Source organism: Bufo gargarizans, chromosome 2 (genome assembly GCF_014858855.1).
Source record: "Bufo gargarizans isolate SCDJY-AF-19 chromosome 2, ASM1485885v1, whole genome shotgun sequence".
NCBI lineage: Eukaryota > Metazoa > Chordata > Amphibia > Anura > Bufonidae > Bufo > Bufo gargarizans.
Window position 1 is genome coordinate 457,012,270 of NC_058081.1, and position 24,049 is coordinate 457,036,318.

The 24,049-nt window shown below is 39.6% G+C and overlaps 1 protein-coding gene across 13 annotated transcripts in view; it reads right to left on the reverse strand.

Annotated features, from left to right (window-relative positions):
* The window catches only part of LOC122928299 (protocadherin gamma-A4-like), a 299,736-nt gene that overhangs the window by 74,688 nt on the left and 200,999 nt on the right, over positions 1-24,049 (reverse strand). Inside the window, exon 1 of one of the 13 annotated variants that reach the window (XM_044281015.1) lies at positions 14,607-17,418. The exons of 11 other annotated variants lie outside the window; for them this stretch is intronic. In XM_044281015.1, coding sequence (XP_044136950.1) covers positions 14,607-17,021 — 2,415 coding nt within the window. In that variant the 5' untranslated portion in view covers positions 17,022-17,418. Of the gene's footprint in view, positions 1-14,606; positions 17,459-24,049 lie in introns of those variants that run through there. One more of the 13 variants, XM_044281020.1, reaches the window with a different exon arrangement.

Consider the following 24,049-nt stretch of genomic DNA (forward strand, 5'->3'; position numbering starts at 1 on the left):
AGGACACTAATGGTCATATATGGTGGGCCATGACTGTTGCTGCTGAACTGTTGCTGAACTCGGGGGTCTCATATAGATTTTTTATTAAAGGCAGCATAGTATGGGATCAGGTCCTCCTCTCCTATTAGCCTAAGTGAGACAGAAATAGGGAGAAATACAGCAGATTGAGAGCCCACTGTATTAAGGTAAATTTACTCCTCATTCCTCCTACACCTGTCATCAGTGACAGATCTGAGTGATAGACTGCATATACATGCAGATATATAGTAGACTGTCAGTGAATCTTAAAGGCTATGTACACTTTCGGGACATTTTCTTATTTGAGCTGTTCTGTCACAAAGGGTTATCTGTTTGTCAAGCTATGTGAATGTTCACATCGTGTCAGTGATCTAATAACCCTTATATCTAAATTACTAAAAGATCATTTAAGCCACATTATTTTCAGTAAGATAAGAGCTGAGCTGTAATAAGTGTTTATAATGTCAGAAGGTAGCCCATCAGCTCATCTGCCTGACATAAGAGTGAAAATTCAGATCCTGCCACATGATAAACTCAAAGCTGTGCAGGGAAAAGGGCTAAACATTTTTAATAAAGAACAATTGAAAACAATGATTTTTATCTCAAATCGAGTGCAATGCAACAATAAAAAAAACGCCCCAAAGCTATATATATATACAGATGTAGCCAAGCTAAACTTGATGGTGAAAGCGTTAAGTAAAGAATGGCAAGAAAATGTTTCAATGGATTTCAGTGGCTTTTGTCACGAGATTACCAAGATAACACTATGCAATGTGTTATCATAGTTAATTTTAGCTTGGCTACATCTGTGGCCTTTAAGTGGGGTGTGGGTGGGGGAGCTTTCCCCCTTTGGAATAAAGAGGACTCTTTACTATGAGACGGCCTTATTCTTTAATAGTCACTATAAGTCAAATGGCACAATATTTTTCTGGGTTATCTGAGCTAATAGGAGAGAGAGCCTGTCCTTTATTGTGCTGCTATATACTACACTAACAGGTATGATTTGAACTTTATTAAAATTATAAATACACAAATACTTGGTGCTTTCACTGTTTTACAATTTTTTTTACCATTAGTTTTATATTTTTGATCATTTTTTAATGCCACAAGACAGTGTTCTTAATTGTTTCTCATATATTATATTATACTAGTACATAATTGTGGCACAATCTGTGACCTTTTCCCCTTCATGCCACTGTTTTGCCATGGTGAGAAAATGGAACATGGTGAGGACTGGGAAGGGATGTCACTGCGGATCCACCACATTTATCTTTATTCATTCCAGTTTTCTTGCGAGATAAAAAAACAAAAAACCATACAGCAGCTAAGAGGACTTTTAGACTGTCAGAAGGCCAGTGGGCTGGTGCACCAAATATACGAGAAGCTTGTGCCTCTGCATACATTTTTCTAATCTCACTGTGATGCAGGGGGGCTCAAGACTGATGTGGAAAACACTGGCCTTGATAAATGTCCCCCTATGTATCTATATCACTATCTTATTCCAACAATTATATCTATTGTTGAGCGAATCAAAGCATCCAAATTCAATCCGAATTTTAGGAAAAACTTTATTCACTGCAAAGCCGAATTTCCTTGAGCTTTGTGGTAACAAATAGTTTTCCTTAACATGGAGGCTAGAGTTGTCTTAGAAAGAACATAAAACTAAATACTCACCTCATCCACTTGCTCGCACAGAGGCAATCCACTCCTCTTAAGTAGAAAAGACATGATGACGTGGTGACGTCATCGGTGATAGTGCTGGGAGCGCATGGTGACGTCATTATGATCAGCGTAGTTCCTTTGGCAGGTCTTTTCCACTCAAGAGAGGAGCGGGCGACGTCATACCCTCTAGCCATAGGTTTCACCAGTACATTCTTAATGTTATCAAAGTCACTATCATTAACAATTTATTATTTCAAAATCTGATGCTAAATCAAATCAGATAGGAACTATTCTCAGAAAATATATGTCTTATATTTGAAAGGGTAACCTATAATGTGATATTATCTCTGGTTCACAGGATAGAGGGTTACTATAAGATTGGTGGGGGTCACACAGTTGGAACCCCAAAAAATAATTAAAGGAATAGAACGGCAGGTAGAGCTTATGCAATAACACTCCATTTATCTCTAAAGGACCAATGGAGATATATGAGTACAGTAATCAGCTATTTCTGGAAGGTCCCATTGAGACAGAGTGTGATATGAAGAGTAGAGTGCATATCACTTAATTTAACTGTGGTTTTTCGGGATTACTCTGGTTTTTAGCAGATATGTTCATGTCGGCGCTTGACTCTCCTTGCCCATTTTCATTATATAAACAAATCAGGTTTGTGTACATCCTATATGCAGCACTTCCTGTTGCTGTATCCAACCAAACCCATAATGCACTTCTTTCTCTGCCACATCGGCAGCACTGCTTTTACCACATCCAGCTATTTTATAGCTCCTGCCATCCAGCTAGTCACATGGACACTCCTCTATCACGGACCCTAACAACGCCCAGCTAGTTTATACCTCCTCCCATTAAGCTAGTTACATAGACACTCTACTATCACTGCCCATAACAATGCCCAGCTGGTTTATACCTCCTCCAATTGAGCTAGTTACATAGACACTCTACTATCACTGCCCATAACAATGCCTAGCTAGTTTATACCTCCTCCAACCCAGCTGGTTAAATAGTCATTGTGCTATCACTGCTCCTAACAATGCCTAGCTAGTTTACAGCTCCTTTTACCCAGCTATTTACATAGACACTATCCTTTAACATAGACATAACATTACAAAATGGAAATGGTCATCTGACCACAGCCCTGCATAAAAAGTTAAAAGTAATAATGGTATTATTATAGCTAGTTTTATAAATTATAACAGAAACCCCTTTAAGATTTTTAATCCTTTGTTAACAAACTTTACAATATATAGCAAAGATATTGTGGTACTTTGCTAGACAAAACATCTACAGTATGTGATGTTGAATACTTTTGTGGTAAAAATATAAAAGTATTATGGCAGTGATTTGTGGCTAACAAAAAACCTCCCAAGCATTTGGACCATGAAAGGGCCTCTGTTGACATAAAAGGTTGCAATTATAGTTAATCTTGTTAGCCAATAGAGGTATCACTGTTATGATATATTTGTCATTTTTAACACTAGCAGTACTTAGCTATACATTAAAAACATCAGAAAAGACTGCCAGGCAGCTATGAGCAGTAAGAAATATCTATATGGATATGCAAGAATCTATAGACAATATGCCAATTCTGAGGATTGTAAATAATATCTTTACTTACAATAATATCTGCATTTTAGAAATGAAAAAGGGGCTATATAACTATGTGAACGATAATTGGAACTAGTACAAGTTTAAAGCTGTTTAAAAAATATCATGTTTTCAATATAAAAGGAGCAAAACAATGCGAAAAATCTATTATTTATACAAAAATGCTGACCTATGACATTTTAATATGTTAACTCCCATTTACAAAATGATAAATTATATCATACAACATACCTGTGGAATTACATTTTCTAAAGGTGAACAGTTCTTTATAGTTTCATTTCCAATACCAGAATCATCAGCATCTATTAGACTGTCAACTGGAACATTGTGCTGAGGTTTAAGAAATGCAAATTCCTGGTCATGTGGATCGAGAGTTACACAAACATCATAGGAATATGGCAGAGGTAATGTTCCACTGTTGAACTGTGAAATAAATCTGGGATCAACTGGTGGATATAGATTTGTACTCATAGATCCAAATGTGGTAGAAGACTTTGACTCTTTATATTTGGAGACAACTGCAATAATCACAGTCAACATGAAGAGAAAAGAAATCAATGCCAAGGCTATTACCAAGTAGAATTGTAGGTTGGACTGAGATTCTTCTTTGTTAGACTGACTGCTCAGCTCAGGAAGGATCTGATGAAAATGACCTGCAATCACCATGTTTATAGTGAGTGAAGCTGAGCGGGATGGAATCCCATTGTCTTTTACTAGAACCACAATTCCATGTTTTGTGATGTCTCTTTCTTGAAATAAACGTGAAGTCCTGATCTCCCCTGTGTGCTGGTCAATGGTGAAGAGTGATGGTTCTGAAGACTGTAAAAAGTAAGACAACCAGGCATTGTGTCCAGAGTCAGCTATCCACTGCCACCACTTTAGATACTAAAGATCCTTTTTCAGAGGTCCAAGGAACCATCTCAAATGTTGAACTATCAACCTCTGGTGATGGGTACAGAATAATGGGTGAATTATCATTCTGGTCGACTATATATATTTTTAGTGTTGTACTGCTGTTCAGAGATGGAGATCCACTGTCTCTGGCAATTATTTGGATATTAAATTCTTTATGTTTCTCATAATCAAATGACTGTTGAGCATAAATGACCCCAGTTATGGGATTTATAGAGATATAGTAATACAGGGAATCTTCTTTATTAGCTTTGGTCATTATAGAATATGTTATCTTAGAATTGTCTTCACTGTCCATATCTCTTGCTTGAATACTAAATATTGAAGCCCCTGGTAAATTATTTTCTGTCACAAATGCAGAGTACATCAACTTTTCGAACACTGGTGCATTGTCATTGATATCTGATATACCCAGTTGGATAACCTTTCTAGAACTCATTTCAGGAGAACCTTTGTCTGAGGCTTGTATTGTGATGTTGTACGATGATGTTTTTTCCCTATCTAGAGCACTCTTTGTAATAATTTTATAGAACTTTCCAGTTGATGATAGTAACTCAAATGGTAAATCACCTTTTATTGCACATTGAACTTCACCATTTTCTCCTGAGTCACGGTCATGAACTTTAATCAGAGCCACTACAGTTCCAGGGTTGGAATCCTCAGGAATATGATCTGACGATGAGGTTATAGAAATCTCAGGAGCATTGTCATTTTCATCTGTTATTTCTATTAAAACTTTAGCATGAGCAGCTAGGCCTCCTCCATCTTGCGCTTGCACAGAAATTTCATAATAATTTCTTACTTCATAATCTAAGTTTCCCAATGTTCTAATTTCTCCATTTTGGGAATCAACAAGAATATTATCCACTGTGGTACTCATAGAGTAAGTGATCTGTGCATTGATGCCTTTATCATCATCACTTGCACTGACCTTCATAATTGTTGAATTCACCGGTATATTTTCCCTAACACTTACTTTATATACATCCTGTGTGAATACTGGGGAATTATCATTGAAGTCAGTGATAATGATGTTTATTAAGGCAGTGCCTGTCTGTACAGGGATTTCCACCATCAGAAGCTGTTAGAATGAGTTCATGCTTGTCTTGTAGTCTCTCGATCTAGAGGTTTCTCTAGTATAAGCTCTGGAAATACACTGCCATCAGAGCTGACCTTCTCTCCAAGAGCAAAATACTGATTTGTACTGAGTTTGTAGCTTATCATAGAATTAATACCTATATCCAAATCTTCAGCTTTTTGCAAAACAAAGCTTCTTCCTGGAGAGGACGATTCACTCATTTCTAATGTCAATATATTATGACGAAATTTAGGAGGATTGTCATTTATGTCCTGAATATCAATCTTAACAGTGAAGACATTTAGAGGACTTTCTACCACAGCATCAAATATAAGGACACAATCAGCTGCAGCTCTACACAATGTCTCTCTGTCTATCCTATCAGCAATATATAGGTTTCCATTATCCAGATTTATACTGAAATATTTCTCTGACAGATCAGATGCAATGTGTAATTTCCTTCTAGAGAGATCCTTAACATTTAATTGAAGATCGTTTGCTAAATTTCCAGCAATTGAACCTTTTCTTAATTCTTCATTAATAGAGTAATGAATCTGACCAGAGACTGAATGACACATCCAGGAAAATAAAAATGGAAATATTACTTGCCATCTGAGTCCTTTGATTAATTGTCCTTCCTGCAGTTTTAATCCAGCCATCCTTCTTCCTACCAGAAATATAACAGTGGAGTTTCTTGTTATAATCCAGTGGAATTATAGAATCAGAGATAGGTCTTTCTTCTTAGGAGTCTGAACCATGTCACATCCTAGTGTGAAATGCTGTGTATTTCTTCTTTCTGTTGAACACTGTCTACATCATGGAGGTGATTCTGGATTTGTAGAATATTTTCCTTATTGGTGAACAGCGGCGCTCTGAGGCGTATAGCGGGAACTGCAGCATCAGTTACTTAAGTTCATTGCCATCAGAGTCTATTTAAGTATTTGTATGTCAAAAGTAATAGCATATATGCAATAATATCAAAATATAATTGGCCCACAGGCAAGATATAATTATAAAAACAACTTTAATATAGACAAGCATAAATAAATAGAATGAGCACCAACTCAGCTTAACTGAATCTGATCAAAATCTGAAGTAAAAACTCCTTGGCCCACATCAGCACAAATCTAAAAGGTGAAAAATTCCAGAGCTTCCTAAAGTCTTATGGGGTTATTTATCAAACTGGTATCAAGTAGAACTGGCTTAGTTGCCCATAGCAGCCAATCAGATTCCACATTTCATTTTTGACAGTTCCTTTGGAAAATGAAAGGTGGAATCTGATTGGTTGCTATGGGCAACTAAGTCAGTTCTACTTTATACCAGTTTGGTAAATTAACCCATTAATTTAATATCCATAAAATGGTTGATACAATTCAAAGTCTACATATTTTAAAAACTGGAGGTGCTCTTGATACTGAATTATGAGCAGGAACCCTTTAAGGTTTAGAATGGCTTAGAATTTGGATTGTATTTCCTGTTTTTATGTATATTCATTGAAGACTTTCAATTTTAAGAAGTGCTGGAATTTAATATTTTTAAACTTATTAAATACATTTCAAAGTTAGGTTATTTCTACTACAATAGCAAAGGAAATATTCAAGCAAGATAGCCGTAGGCAGCCTCTTTGCACTCAAATGGATGAGGTAAGTACAATTTATTTAATCCACTCCTGAAAGGCTTTAGTATTGATTTCAGATGCCGCGACCATTGAAGAACGCGGCATCTGAAGGATTGCTTTGCAATATGAAAATATGGCCCTAAATATCACAAGCATATCCTTAAAGAGGTGTTCCAGCTTTTATTACATGAGGAACTATTCTCGGGATTATTATTATTTTAAAGCACCATTACTTCTATGGCACTTTACATCAAGAAGTGGTTACACACATGATAAGAATACAATAAACAAGACATTATTAGCAGACTGGTATGGGGGGGGGGGGGGGGGAACCTACCCGCAAGAGCTGATCGGTGGGGATCTGACACCCTGTACCCTTACTGATGAGCAGTTTGAGTGTACAGTAGTTACAGAGCAAGAAGTCGGCACCAGAACTGCTCAGCTCTGTTTGTGTAGTGGAGGGAGCTCATAACTACAACACTGTACCTTTGAAGGCAATGGGAGCAGCACTGCAGTTACATGCTCAATCCAGTGCACAGTTGATTGAGCTGTGTAGTTCCAGCTCTGACCACCAGCACTGAAGCTACACCCAAACAGCTAATTGGCAGGGGTGGGGGTGTTGTATAGGATAGGCCATCACTAAAAGAAGGATAACCTCTTTAACGTTACCAGTACTGTATGTCGCTGTCATTAATTAATTGACTCAAAATCTGACACAAAGCTTAGTCACATAGAAATTGTATTTAGCATTGATACTTCTTATATTTAAAGGAGTAATTTGGAGTTTATCTCTATTGGTGGGGGTCCTACTGCTGGTACCCACACACATCATGAGAATGGGGAACCTGTACCCCACAGGGTCCCCTGAATTGATCAGGGTAGCAGGTCCTACACTGATGCTCCATCAGTACAGGGAAGGGTACAGGGAAGCCATTCTCAGGATTGGAGGTAAGTTCAACTTGACAGAAAACCCCACTAATATCTTACACAAATTGATTAAGGCAACACTTGTACACAGATCTTTCTTGTAGATCTTGTTCTATAGGAACAGTAAAGTAATTTGTACATTTCTGCCTTTTTTTTCCTTTTTGAGACTTAATTGCAGACACATGAGTCACATAAAAATTCAGCTTAATGAGGGAGAAAACTGCCTAAAAGAAAATGGTCTTTGTTGCCCATAGCAACCAATCACAATGCAGCTTTCATGTTTAATAGCATTATAAAAATGTAAACTGCATTGTGACAGTTTGTGTTTTAGATATTTGTCATATATGTTCCCCAATGTACAGTATTTATAGCAACATTTTCATCTCATCTCATCTTCACAAACATTACTAGAAAAGTTTAAAAAAATTGATTTCCCCTGCCCTAGTGTATTTATAGGAACATTTGCATCTCTCTATGACAGCAAAAATAACAAAAAATCTGACATTTGAATCTCACTATTACTTAAAAAAATCTCTAGAAACATCAGTTTTCACAAATCTGTCCGGTATAATTATAAGAATATTCACATCTCATTATCACTGCAAAAAATTACTAAAACATAATTTTTCATAAATCTGCCCCAGTGTATTTATAGGGACTTTGCAGAACATTCGTATCTCACTAGTCACTATCGCTGCTAAAATATTTTTACATATCTTGAAGTTACTAATTGTATTTTGTGCAGTTATTTGAAAGATCAACATTTCTCGGGCTCAGTTTACTATTGATGGACTTCTGATGCATCACTAAAGGGTTAGTACAATTATGGAGGGGAAGTTGGCAAACCCCTCCACTTAGTCAGACCTTTAAAGGGAAGCAGGGCAGATTGGGAATTAATGAAAAGAGGCCCAATGTTCTAGGTACGTTCAAATTGATAGAAGGCGTAGAAGCTTATGTAAGCAGGGACAACAGAAGTAGGCAGAGCAACAATACTTTAGTGCAGCACAAAATACCACCCTAACAGAACCAAATTCTACAGTGCAGCACAATATACTGCCACCCCGCCACAGTATTTAACTGTATCACTGTCCTGAGGATACCAATACAGTTTAATTCAGGAGAGCACCTGTCAGCATTAGAAAAGTGCATAAGTTCCTGATGCATCTAGCATTAATTAATGCTAAGAGGATCAGATTCTCATGTACTGTATGTGGCTGGTGACTGTGAAGAGGACTCAGGTGACCCCCCTGGCCATCGATCCATTGGGAAATTTCCTTGTACGGTCTATGGCCGTTCCTCCCCTGAAGAGAAGCTTGTTTACCTCCTTCTTTATGCTGGCGTCACACTCCTTTTCCTCCAGGCTTGCAATGCTCTTCTTGGTTTCCTTGCTTTAAATATCTGGTTTGACATCACCGCCACCAGTGACTGGCTACAGCAATGTCAAACCGGATGTTTACAATGAGGGAGATCAGTGGTGCGTCACAGGCCAGGAGAGGGAACGAAGATACAGTGTCAGGAATCAGCTAAGTAAGGTCTAGCTAATTGGGGAAAGAGGGGGTTGTCTATAAAGTACAATGCAGTTCAGAAGTTATGAAGGGACTTATCATGGGAAATTTAAAGTCAGTATTGCAGGAGTTTATCAAATTTTTCAAGTTTGATACATTTTATAGTTAAAATCTATAAAGGTATCACTCTTGTCTTGAGACATTACTCCACTTTCTATGCTACTGTCATGGCCCCTCCCATGATAGAGGTGAGAAGATGAGGAAGATTGGCAGCACGTGAGGATATCTGACAGTCTCTGTTCTCACCTTGCAGTTTGTTGTTTAGTAATGACCACACCCCTTGTCAGGTTTTGCTTGTGGTCATCACTGGGGTTCTCACACTGCTTACCATGCGGTTGATATTTCCTAATTGGTGTTTGTTGAGATGGTATGTTATTCGTGTGGATCACCAGCTTCTCCATTGCCTCTTTAAAGATAAGTGATTTTGTTGTGACTCTTGTGTGTTGTGTTTCTAGGCCTCAAGGAGATGCTGGGTCCTTCATCTGGGAAAGAACCAGTAGTCTCATTCCCTGCCACAGTTCCTAGGCCTTCCAGGGTCTCCAGGGCCTAGTTTTTCTACCTTCAGGGTCTACTCATACTGGCAGGAGTCAAGGAAAGATCTAGGGATTCCTAGGTGGTCACCATCCCTCTTCCTTAGCTTTGAGGTCTAGACTCTGGTTTATTTCCATCTGTGTGTTTTCTTGTGTTATCCCCTCCACATTACGTGTAACAGCTATCCCTTTACTGGAATAAAATTGTGACACAATTTTTTTTTATTTTAAAAGGCATCAGCTGGTAACTCTGGAGAGAAATTAATAAACATAGCTAACCACATCCAGTTGCCCATGCACTTTGCAACACTGAAGTGAGTGGTGCAAAAAATACAAAACTTAAGCTTAAAAAGTCACAAAGCCCTATTTTTGTTGACTTTTTGAAGCCAGAATTCTAGAAAGCAGAGCTTGACATATTCCACTGTTAATCACAACAAGGTAGATAATCTTATGTATCTCTTAATTTAACTGTAAGCCTGCAGGCTGTGAATTAATCCCATCCTGCCCTGACTGTGGTAGGAGTGGGTTAATCCTAGTGATGATTGAGCACCATAGTGCTCAGGTGCTCAGGGGCTCGGGCCGAACACATCGGGATGCTCGGGTGCTCTACCAAGCACCCGAGTATAATGGAAGTCAATTGGAAAACCCGAGCATTAAACCAGGTTCATAGGAAAAGGTCAGAAATTGATGAAAACACCACCGAAATGGTTCGGGAACAGCATGGGGAGGATGTCTGGATGCTTCTTGGACTCCCAGGTCACTGCTAGGAATTATGTTGTCCGAGTAGAACCTATTTGAATATACCCTTTTGGGCGCCAATAGTAGTCGATCGTTAATGGTTGGTTGGTATTTGAGCTTTGTATTGGTAAAAAAAGGCAAATTTTAGGATGTAGGGGTGTGTATAGAGATATCAATGTGTGAGATAAAAACGCATATATATACACACATATAAAACCTGCACAAAAGATCAAAAGATTGTACACATATAAAAAATCTGCAAAAAGGATTAAAGGATTGTGCACATAGGTAGGATCACTGCAAACCGTCTCAAGTGCCTAAGAGACCGTGTTCTGTAGTATCGTACACGGTATAGTATGGTACAGTATGTAAATCAATAGGTTAAAAATCTATATAAAAGGATACCGATATATATATATATATATATATATATATATTAAAATAATATATTTAAAATAATATGGTATCGTGGGTTCATTTACTCACTTCACGAGGGGGGCGGTTTACCAGGATAAGCATAAAACACCTGTAAACCGAGTACCCCCCCAGCCTGGATCGCTTCTAGAGTTTTAACGGATGAAGGCAGCCAATCACACGGGTGCTTCTCTTCAAAGGTCTTTATTGCATGTACATATAAATCCGTTTCAACGCGTTTCGGGGCAGGCACGTCCCTTCATCAGGAGCAATAGTGTCCCTGTCTGTAGTCCCAGGTATATATACCCTACATGTCTTATTGAAATGTTTGTTAAGATGGCCACTAATTGGAAAAAGGGCGCCAAAAAATGAAAAAACAGCGCCAAAATAGCATTGGGGGACTGCCTATATGTGGGAGAAGGCGTCTCTAGCCTACCGTCTACGGAAAAAGGACACTGTATGTCATAGATATTTTTGGGATGCGCACACTTTACACAGGAGATGTGGTGCAGCTAATGTCACTGTCCGCAGCGGACACTGTCCACGGAAAAAGTACACTGGGTGTCAGATATTTTTTGGATGTGCACACTTTACAGAGGAAATGTGGCACAGCTGATGTCACTGTCCGCAGCTGACACCGTCTACGGAAAAGTAAACTGGATGTCAGATATTTTTTTGATGCGCACACTTTACACTGGAGATGTGAAGCAGCTAATCTCACTGTCCGCAGCTGACACTGTCTACGGAAATAGGACACTGTATGTCAGATATTTTTGGGATGCGCACACTTTACACTGGAGATGTGGAACCGTTAATGTCACTGTCCGCAGATGACACCATCTACGGAAAATTGCAGTGGATGTCAGATATTTTTTGAATGCGCACACTTTACACAGGAGATGTGGCACAGCTATTGTCACTGTCCGCAGCGAACACCATCTATGGAAAAAGGACACTGTATGTCACAGATATTTTTGGGATGCACACACTTTACACAGGAGATGTGGCGCAGCAAATGTTACTCTCAGCAGCTGACACCGTCTACGGAAAAGTACACTGGAAGTCAGATATTTTTTGAATGCGCACACTTTACACAGGAGATGTGGCACAGCTATTGTCACTGTCCGCAGCGAACACCATCTATGGAAAAAGGACACTGTATGTCACAGATATTTTTGGGATGCACACACTTTACACAGGAGATGTGGCGCAGCAAATGTTACTCTCAGCAGCTGACACCGTCTACGGAAAAGTACACTGGAAGTCAGATATTTTTTGGATGCGCACACTTTACACTGGAGATGTGGCGCAGATGTTGTCACTGTTCGCAGCGTACACCGTCTATTGGAAAAGTACACTGTATATCACAGATATTTTTGGGATGCGCATACTTTACACAGGAGATGTGACGCAGCTAATGTCACTGTCCGCAGCGGACACCGTCTGCGGAAAAAAGACACTGTATGTCACAGATATTTTTGGTATGCGCACACTTTGCACAGGAGATGTGGCGCAGCTAATATCACTGTCTGCAGCGGAAACCGTCTATGCAAAAAGTACACTGGATGTCACAGATATATTTTGGATGAGCACAGGTTACTCTGGAGATGTGGCGCAGCTAATGTCTCTGCCCACAGCAGACACCGTCTATGGAAAAAGTACACTGGTTGTCAGATATTTTTTGGATGCACACACTTTACACTGGAGTTAAGGCGCAGCTAATGTCACTGTCCGCAGTGAACAACATCTACCAAACAAGTACAATGGATGTCAGATATTTTTTGGATGTGCACACTTTATACTGGAGATGTGGCACAGCTAATGTCACTGTCCGCAGCAGACACCGTTTACGGAAAAAGTACAATAGATGTCACTGATATTTTAGGGATGCGCACACTTTACACAGGAGATTAGATGCTATTTAGCGCAGGATGTGCTAAAAAATGTATTGCTGCTGTCACACACAATAGTCCTTATAAGGTCTTTTGTGTCTCTGAAAAGTATTTTTAATAAAAACCTTCCAATAACACTGTCTACACTCTGTCCCTTTCTATGCACAGCTATGCACAGCTCTCCCTGACACTGAGAAATTTAGCGGATGTTGCGCTACAAACATATATTGCTGCTATCACACACAATAGTCCTTAAAAGGACTTGTGGGTCTCTGAAAAGTTTTTGTAATACAAATCTTCCAATAACACTCCCTACACTGTCTTTCCTTTCCTATTCTCAGCTTTCCCTGACTAAAACTGAGCCGAACGCGTATCATCGGGTGCTTTATAGCACCCAATGACGTGTTCCAGCTAGCCAACTACTGCAATGCCAGTAGCTAACATCGCTACGGCATTACAGGGAGGAGACTCGAGCTTTGCGCTCGAGCACATGCGGTACTTGGCCAAGTACCGCCATGTGCCGAGCATTGAGATGCTCAAGCCGAACAGGTGTTTGGCTGAGCATGCTTGATTATCACTAGTAAATTGACTTTTTTCATAAATAAATAAAAATGACAATAAGTAAATAAAATCATTTAAAAAATCATAAAAATTTATAAAGAGTGAAATGTAGAAAATAATTTTAAAGTTATAGGAATAGTTACTAGTATTAGCAAATAGTATGCACTTTTTTTTCCTTTTTCCTTTCTTAATTTTTTTTAAAAAAAATCTAGGTATTCGTTTTAGATATATTTAAGATAGCAAGAGATTTTTTCTGCATAAACTATACAAATGTTTTCTGGGAAAAAATATTGACAGCATTCTCAGGATAGGTCATTAATATCTGATTCATGGGGTCCCAATACCTATCACAGCCACCGTTCAGCTGATTGAAGAGACTAAGAGACTTCATTATGTAGTGGATATGCTTGGCATTGCAGAATAGACACACTTACATGAATGTGACTGAGCTACGCCTAGGTCATGTGACTCAGGACACACTGGCTTAGTTAGAGGCCTAGATACGGCCTCTTCAAATGGCTAATTAGGAGGGGTGCTGGGAGTTTTACCCCACCAATCAAATATTAATGACCTATCCTGATGAAAGCCCATCAATACTAAACTTGTAGAGAAATCTTTTAAAAGGAACCTGTCACCTTAAGAATGCAGATTAATCTGAAAGCAGCATGTTATAGAGCAGGAGGAAATAAGCAGATTAATACATCGTTTTGTGGGGAAAGATTATAAGTACAAGTTGTATTTCATTCATTTAAATTTTCTGTTCATTATTTTATTTGAAGTCAAGGAGGAAGGCCTATTAGTGATTGACAGCTATTACAGTCTTAGAGGGAAGGATGTCAATCACTGATAGTACCGCCTTCTTGACTTTAAAGCCAAGAATAAGCAAAAAATTTAAATTAATGAAATCCGAGTTATATTGAATCTTTTCCCACAAAACTATTTAATAAGTTGCTCTGCATCTCCTGCTCTATAGCATGCTTCCTTCAGCTCAGACACCATTTCAATGTAACAGGTTCCCTTTAAGTATCAACAGATAAATGCTGATTTACAAATGTCATAAAAACATACCTGTGAAATGACATTTTCTATAGGTGGACAGTTCTTTAACATTTCATTTCCAATGCCAGAATCATCAGCATCTATTAGACTGTCAACTGGAACATTGTGCTGAGGTTTAAGAAATGCAAATTCCTGGTCATGTGGATCGAGAGTTACACAAACATCATAGGAATATGGCAGAGGTAATGTTCCATTGTTGAACTGTGAAATAAATCTGGGATCAACCTGTGGATACAGACTTGTACTCATAGATCCAAATGTGGTAGAAGACTTTGACTCTTTATATTTGGAGACAACTGCAATAATGACAGTCAACATAAAGAGAAAAGAAATCAATGCCAAGGCTATTACCAAATAGAATTGTAAGTTGGACTGAGATTCTTCTTTGTTAGACTGACTGCTCAGCTCAGGAAGGATCTGATGAAAATGACCTGCAATCACCATGTTTATAGTGACTGAAGCTGAGTGGGATGGAATCCCATTGTCTTTTACTAGAACCACAATTCCATGTTTCATGATGTCTCTTTCTTGAAATAAACGTGAAGTCCTGATCTCCCCTGTGTGCTGGTCAATGGTGAAGAGTGATGGTTCTGAAGACTGTAAAAAGTAAGACAACCAGGCATTGTGTCCAGAGTCAGCATCCACTGCCACCACTTTAGATACTAAAGAGCCTTTTTCAGAAGTCCAAGGGACCATCTCAAATGTTGAACTATCAACCTCTGGTGATGGGTACAGAATAATTGGTGAATTATCATTCTGGTCGACTATATATATTTTTAGTGTTGTACTGCTGTTCAGAGATGGAGATCCACTGTCTCTGGCAATTATTTGGATATTAAATTCTTTATGTTTCTCATAATCAAATGACTGTTGAGCATAAATAACCCCAGTTATGGGATTTATAGAGATATAGTAATACAGGGAATCTTCTTTATTAGCTTTGGTCATTATAGAATATGTTATCTTAGAATTGTCTTCACTGTCCATATCTCTTGCTTGAATACTAAATATTGAAGCTCCTGGTAAATTATTTTCTGTCACAAATGCAGAGTACATCAACTTTCCGAACACTGGTGCATTGTCATTGATATCTGATATACCCAGTTGGATAACCTTTCTAGAACTCATTTCAGGAGAACCTTTGTCTGAGGCTTGTATTGTGATGTTGTACGATGATGTTTTTTCCCTATCTAGAGCACTCTTTGTAATAATTTTATAGAACTTTCCAGTTGATGATAGTAACTCAAATGGTAAATCACCTTTTATTGCACATTGAACTTCACCATTTTCTCCTGAGTCACGGTCATGAACTTTAATCAGAGCCACTACAGTTCCAGGGTTGGAATCCTCAGGAATATGATCTGACGATGAGGTTATAGAAATCTCAGGAGCATTGTCATTTTCATCTGTTATTTCTATTAAAACTTTAGCATGAGCAGCTAGGCCGCCTCCATCTTGCGCTTGCACAGAAATTTCATAATAATTTCTTACTTCATAATCTAAGTTTCCCAATGTTCTAATTTCTCCACTTTGGGAATCAACAATAATATTATCTACTGTGGTTCTAATAGAGTAAGTGATCTGTGCATTGATACCTTCGTCATCATCACTTGCACTGACCTTCAGAATTGTTGAATTCACCGGTATATTTTCCCTAACACTTACTTTATATACATCTTGTGTAAATACTGGAGAATTATCATTGATATCATTGATAATGATAGTAATTAAGGCAGTGCCTGTCTGTAAGGGATTTCCACCATCAGAAGCTGTTAGAATGAGTTCATGTTTGTCTTGTGTCTCTCGGTCTAGAGGTTTCTCTAGTTTAAGCTCTGGAAATACACTGCCATCAGAGCTGACCTTCTCTCCAAGAGAAAAATACTGATTTGTACTGAGTTTGTAGCTTATCAGAGAATTAATACCTATATCCAAATCTTCTGCATTTTGTAAAACAAAGCTTCTTCCTAGAGAGGACAATTCACTCATTTCTAATGTCAATATGTTATGATGAAATTTAGGTGGATTGTCATTTATGTCCTGAATATCAATCTTAACATTATAGACATTTAGTGGATTTTCTACCACAGCATCAAATATAAGGACACAATCAGCTGCAGCTCTACACAATGTCTCCCTGTCTATCCTATCAGCAATGTATAGGTTTCCATTATCCAGATTTATACTGAAATATTTCTCTGACAGATCAGATGCAATGTGTAATTTTCTTCTGGAGAGATCCTTAACATTTAATTGAAGATCGTTTGCTAAATTTCCAACAATTGAACCTTTTCTTAATTCTTCATTAATAGAGTAATGAATCTGACCAGAGACTGAATGACACATCCAGGAAAATAAAAATGGAAATATTACTTGCCATCTGAGTCCTTTGATTAATTGTCCTTCCCGCAGTTTTAATCCAGCCATCCTTCTTCCTACCAGAAATATAACAGTGGAGTTTCTTGTTATAATCCAGTGGAATTATAGAATCAGAGATAGGTCTTTCTTCTTAGGAGTCTGAACCATGTCACATCCTAGTGTGAAATGCTGTGTATTTCTTCTTTCTGTTGAACACTGTCTACATCATGGAGGTGATTCTGGATTTGTAGAATATTTTCCTTATTGGTGAACAGCGGCGCTCTGAGGCGTATATCGGGAACTGCAGCATCAGTTACTTAAGTTCATTGCCATCAGAGTCTATTTAAGTATTTGTATGTCAAAAGTAGTAGCATATATGCAATAATATCCAAATATAATTGGCCCACAGGCAAGATATAATTATAAAAAAAACTTTAATATAACAAGCATAAATAAATAGAATGAGCACCATCTCAGCTTAACTGAATCTGATCAAAATCTGCAGTAAAAACTCCTTGGCCCACATCAGCACAAATCTAAAAGGTGAAAAATTCCAGAGCTTCCTAAAGTCTGTTGGGGTTATTTATCAAACTGGTATAAAGTAGAACTGGCTTAGTTGCCCATAGCAGCCAATCAGATTCCACATTTTATTTTTGACAGTTCCTTTGAAAATGAAAGCTGGAATCTGATTGGTTACTATGGGCAACTAAGTCAGTTCTACTTTATACCACAAACCCCATTAATTTAATATCCATAAAATGGTTGCTACAATTCAAAGTCTACACATTTTAAAAACTAGAGGTGCTCTTGATACTGAATTATGAGCAGGAACACATTTAGCTTACAATGGCTTAGAGTTTGGATTGTATTTCCTGTTTCTATGGCTATTCATTGAAGACTTTCAATTTTAAGAAGTGTTGGAATTTAATATTTTTAAACTTATTAAATACATTTCAAAATTAGGTTATTTCTACTACAATAGCAAAGGAAATATTCAAGCTAGAGAGCCGTAGCAGCCTCTTTGCACTGAAATGGATGAGGTAAGTACAATTTATTTATTTGATCAACCCCTGAAAGGCTTTAGTATTGATTTCAGATGCCGCGACCATCGAAGAATGCGGCATCTGAAGGATTGCTTTGCAATATGTAAATATGGACCGAAATATCACAAGTATATCCTTAAAGAGGTATTCCAGCTTTTATTACATGAGGAACTATTCTCGGGATTATTATTATTTTAAAGCACCATTAATTCTATGGCACTTTACATCAAGAAGTGGTTACACACATGATAAGAATACAATGAAAAAACCATTATTAACAGACTGGTATAGAGGGGGAGAGGAACCTGCCCGCAAGAGCTGATCGGTGGGGATCTGTCCCAGTGTATTTATATGAACATTGATATCTCACTAGTCACTATCGCTGCGAAAATACTTTTACATATCCTATTCTTAGAAGCTACTAATTGTATTTTGTTCATTTATTTGAAAGATCAACATTTCTCGGGCTCAGTTTACTATTGATGGACTTCTGATGCATCACTAAAGGGTTAGTTACAATTATGGAGGGGAAGTTGGCAAACCCCTCCACTTAGTCAGACCTTTAAAGGGAAGCAGGGCAGATTGGGAATTAATGAAAAGAGGCCCCATGTTTTAGGTACGTTCAAATTGATAGAAGGCATAGAAGCTTACGTAGGCAGGGACAACAGAAGTAGGCAGGGCAAGCAATACAAAATACCACCCTAACAGAACCAAATTCCACAGTGCAGCACAATATACTGCCACCCCGCCACAGTATTTAACTGTATCACTGTCCTGAGGATACCAATACAGTTTAATTCAGGAGAGCACCTGTCGGCAGTAGAAAAGTGCATAAGTACCTGATGCATCTAGCATTAATTAATGCTAAGAGGATCAGATTGTCATGTACTGTATGTGGCTGGTGTCTGTGAAGAGGACTCAGTTGACCCCCTGGCCATCGATCCATTGGGAAATTTCCTTGTACGGTCTATGGCCAATCCTCCCCTGATGAGAAGCTTGTTTACCTCCTTCTTTATGCTGGCTTTACACTGCTTTTCCTCCATGCATGCAATGCTCCTCTGGGCTCCCTAGCTTTAAACATCTGGTTTGACATCACCGCCACCAGTGACTGGCTACAGCAATGTCAAACCGGATGTTTACAATAAGGGAGCTCAGTTAGCGTCACAGGCCAGGAGAAGGAACAAAGATACAGTGTCAGGAATCAGCTAAGTAAGGTCTAGCCAATTGGGGAAAGAGGGAGTTGTCTATAAAGTACAATGCAGTTCAAACGTTATGGAGGGACTTATCATGGGAAATTTAAAGTCAGTATTGCAGGAGTTTATAAAATTTTACACGTTTGATACATTTTAAAATTAATATCTTTAACAGTATCACTCTTGTCTTGAAACATTACTCCATTTTCTATGCTACTGTCACGGCCACTCACCTGACAGAGGTGAGAAGATCAGGGAGATTGGCAGCACATGACAGTCTCTGTTCTCACCTTGCAGTTTGTTGTTTAGTAATGACCACACCCCTTGTCAGGTTTTGCCTGTGGTCATCACTGAGGTTCTGTTTAGTTCACTCTCACACTGCTTACCATGCAGTTGATATTTCCTGATTGTGTTTGTTGAGATGGTATGTTGTTCGTGTGGATCACCGTCTTCTCCATTGCCTCTTTAAAGATAAGTGCTTTTGTTGTGCATTTTGTTGTGACTCTTGTGTGTTGTGTTTCTAGGCCTCCGGAGATGCTGGGTCCTTCACCTGGGAAAGAACCAGTAGTCTCATTTCCTGCCACCGTTCCTAGACCGTTTGAGGTCTAGACTCTGGTTTATTTCCTTCTGTGTGTTTTCTTGTGTTGTCCCCTCCCCATTACGTGTGACAGCTACCCCTTTACTGGAATAATATTGCGACACAATTTATGTCTTTATAAAAGGCATCAGCTGGTAACTCTAGAGTGAAATTAATTAATATAGCTAACCACATCCAGTTGCCCACACACTTTGCAACACTGAAGTGAGGGGTGCAAAAATTTCAAAACTTAAGCTTAAAAAGTCACAAAGCCCTATTTTTGTTGACTTTTTGAAGCCAGAAATCTAGAATGCAGAGCTTGACATATTCCACTGTCAACCACAACAAGGTAGATAATAATGTATCTCTTAATTTTACTGTAAGTCTGCAGGCTCTGAATTAATCCCATCCTTCCTTGACTGTGGTAGGAGTGGGTTAATTCTAGTGATGATCAAGCACCATAATGCTCGGGTGCTCAGGGGCTCAGGCCAAACACATCGGGATGCTCGGGTGCTCTACCAATCACTCGAGTATCATGGAAGTCAATGGGAAAACCTGAGCATTAAACCAGGCACCCCCTGCTCTTAAGAGAAGAGGGTGCATGGTTCATATGAAAAGTTCAGAAATTGATAAAAACACCACCGAAATGGTTTGGGAACAGCATGGGGAGGATGTCTGGATGCTTCTCAGACTCCCAGGTCACTGCTGGGAACGATGTTGTCTGAGTAGAACGCCACTTTTTCAGACTGACAATAATGCGCACAAAACCAAAGATAAAATCGATTTTAGAGAAAAAATTGTTAGGTAACATTTTTTCCTGTATATTTACTTGTGTATAAAGTGCAAGTAATGCCAAAAATTATAAGGAAGAGGCACTCTGATACAACCTGTATATCACATAAAGGAGGGCCTCATTCACATTGTGTTACAATTGTTCAGGTAGTAGGACTCCTACACTATTAAAGCCTATGCACTAAGTTAAAGGGCTGCCAAAAATTACAGGGCACTGGCCGTACAATACACCCTTTGTTACACATGAAGAAGGGCATCATATACAGCCTTGAAAAATTATGATTGATGGCCTGCTAGTGAACCTCAAAAACATTTGGAGCAAGGGCCTGCTGATCTGACTATCTAAAACATTATGGTCGAGGGCCTGCTGCCGCTTTAGTGACTCTAGATAACCTGGGCCCGAGCGCATTTCCCAGTAACGGCGGCGATCCATTCGGATGTTTGCCCTATCAACTTTCATCGTTATTTTCAGCTCCAACCACGGTGGCAACGGGTAACGGGGAATCAGGGTTTGATTCCAGAGAGGGAACTTGAAAAACAGCTACAGCTACCACTTCCAAGCAAGGCAGTATGTGCGCAAATTACCTATTAGGTATAATTAGGTGAGGGCCTGCAGGTGAGCTGACCCTCAAAAAGATTGTAGGTGAGGGCCTTCTAGAGAGCTGGCCCTCTAAAATATTGTAGGTGAGGGCTTGCTAGTGTGCTGACCCTGTAAAAAATTGTAGTTGAGGGCCTGCAGGTGAGCAGACCCTCAAAAAGAATGTAGGTGAGGGAATGCTGGTGAGCTGACCCTGTAAAAGATTGTAGGTAAGGGCCTGCTGGTGATTTTACCCTCTAAAAAATTATATGCGAGGGCCTGCTGGTGATCTCACTCTCTAAAAAATTATATGCGAGGGCCTGCTGCTGAGCTGATCCTCTAAAGCAGGCATGCTCAACCTGCGGCCCTCCAGCTGTTGCAAAACTACAACTCCCAGCATTCTCGGACAGCCTACAGCTATAACCTACAGCAGGGCATTGTGGGAGTTATAGTTTTACAACAGCTGGAGGGCCGCAGGTGGAGCATCCCTGCTCAAAAATATTATGGTTGAGGGCCTGCTGCTAAGCTGACCATTTAAACAATTATGGGAGAGTGCCTGCTGCTTAGCTGAACATTGTAAAAAGTGTTCAAAGCAGGCCGGGTCACCTGAATACTTAAGGTAGGAATAATGGAAAAGAACTCTGGTTATATTTTGTAGGTTTTTGGAAATAGGACCATGATTAAGAGGAACGGCCGGGGGCATCCGTATTGTGCCGCTAGAGGTGAAATTCTAGGAACGGCGCAAGACGAACCAAAGCAAAAGCATTTGCCAGGAATGTTTTTATTAGTCAAAACCGAAAGTCGGAGGTTCGAAGATACCGTCGTAGTTCCGACAATAAATGATGACACCGTCTACGGAAAAAGTACACTGAATGTCACAGATACATTTTAGAAGCGCACACGTTACACTGCAGATGTGGCGCTGGTAATGTCACTGTCTGCAGCAGACACCGACTACGGAAAAAGTACACTGGATGTCACAGATAAATTTTAGAAGCGTACACATTACACTGCAGATGTGACGCTAGTAATGTCGCTGTCCGTAGCAGACACCGTCTACAGAAAAAGTACCCTGGATGTCACAGATACATTTTAGAAGCGCACACATTACACTGCAGATGTGGTTCTGGCAATGTCACTGTCCGCAGCAGACACTGTTTACGGAAAGAGTACACTGTATGTCATAGAAAATTTTTAGAAGAGCACACATTACACTGCAGATGTGGCGCAGCTAATGTCACTGTCTGCAGCAGACACCGTCTACGGAAAAAGTACAATGTATGTCACAGATATTTTTGGGATGCGCACACTTTACACTGGAGATATAGCGCAGCTAATATCACTGTCCGCAATGGACACTGTCTGCGAAAAAAGTACAGTGGATGTCAGAATTTTTTTTGATGCGCACACTTTACACTGTTGAGGTGTCGCAGCTAATGTCAATTTCCGCAGCGGACACCGTCTATGTGAAAAGGACACTGTATGTCACAGATATTTTTGGGATGCGCACACTTTACACAGGAGATGTTGCCCAGCTAATGTCACTGTCCGCAGCGAACACTGTCTATGGAAAAATAACACTGTATGTCACAGACATTTTTGGGATGCACACACTTTACACAGAAGATGTGGTGCACTGGGTGTCAGATATTTTTTGGATGCGCACACTTTACAGAGGAAATGTGGGGCAGCTGATGTCACTGTCCGCAGCTGACACCGTCTACGGAAAAGTACACTGGACGTCAGATATTATTTGGATGCGCACACTTTACACTGGAGTTGTGGCGCAGCTAACGTCACTGTCTGCAGCGGACACCGTCTACGGAAAAAGGACACTGTATGTCACAGATATTTTTTGGATGCGCATACTTTACACTGCAGATGTGGCCCTGGAAATGTCACTGTCTGCAGCAGACACTGTCTACGGAAAAAGGACACTGGATATCACAGATACATTTTAGAAGCGCACACATTACATAGGAGATTTGGTGCTGGTAATGTCACTGTCTGCAGCAGACACCATCTACGGAAAAAGTACACTGGATGTCACAGATAAAAAAATTTACCGCACACGATACACTGGAGATGTGGCCCAGCTAATGTCACTGTCAGAAGCGGACACCGTCTATTGAAAAAGTACACTGTATGTCACAGATATGTTTGCGGATGCGCACACATTACACAGGAGATGTGGCACAGCTATTGTCACTGTCTGCAGCGGACACCATCTACAGAAAAAGTACACTGGATGTCAGATATTTTTTGAGGCGCACACTTTACATTAGAGATGTGGCGCAGCTAATGTCACTGTCCGTAGCGGACACCGTCTACAGCAAAAGTACACTGTATGTTACAGATATTTTTGGGATGCGCACACTTTAGACTGGAGATGTGGCGCAGTTTATGTCACTGTCCGCAGCGGACACCGTCTACAGAAAAAGTACACTGTATGTTACAGATATTTTTTGGATGCGCACACTTTACACTGGAGATGTAGTGTAGTAGTCTGCAATGGACACTGTCTACGAAAAATGTACAGTGGATGTCAGATTTTTTTTGATGTGCACACTTTACGCTGTTGAGGTGTCGCAGCTAATGTCACTTTCCGCAGCTGACACCGTCTACGGAAAAAGGACACTGTATGTCGCAGATATTTTTGGGATGCGCGCACTTTACACAGAAGATTTTGCGCAGCTAATGTCACTATCCACAGCCGACACCGTCCACAGAAAAAGTACACTGGGTGTCTGATATTTTTGGGATGCGCACACTTTACAGAGGAAATGTGGCGCAACTGATGTCACTGTCCGCAGCGGACACTGTCTATGGAAAAAGGACACTGTCACAGATATTTTTGCGGATGCTCACACATTACACAGGAGATGTGGCGCAGCTAGTGTCACTGTCCGCAGCGG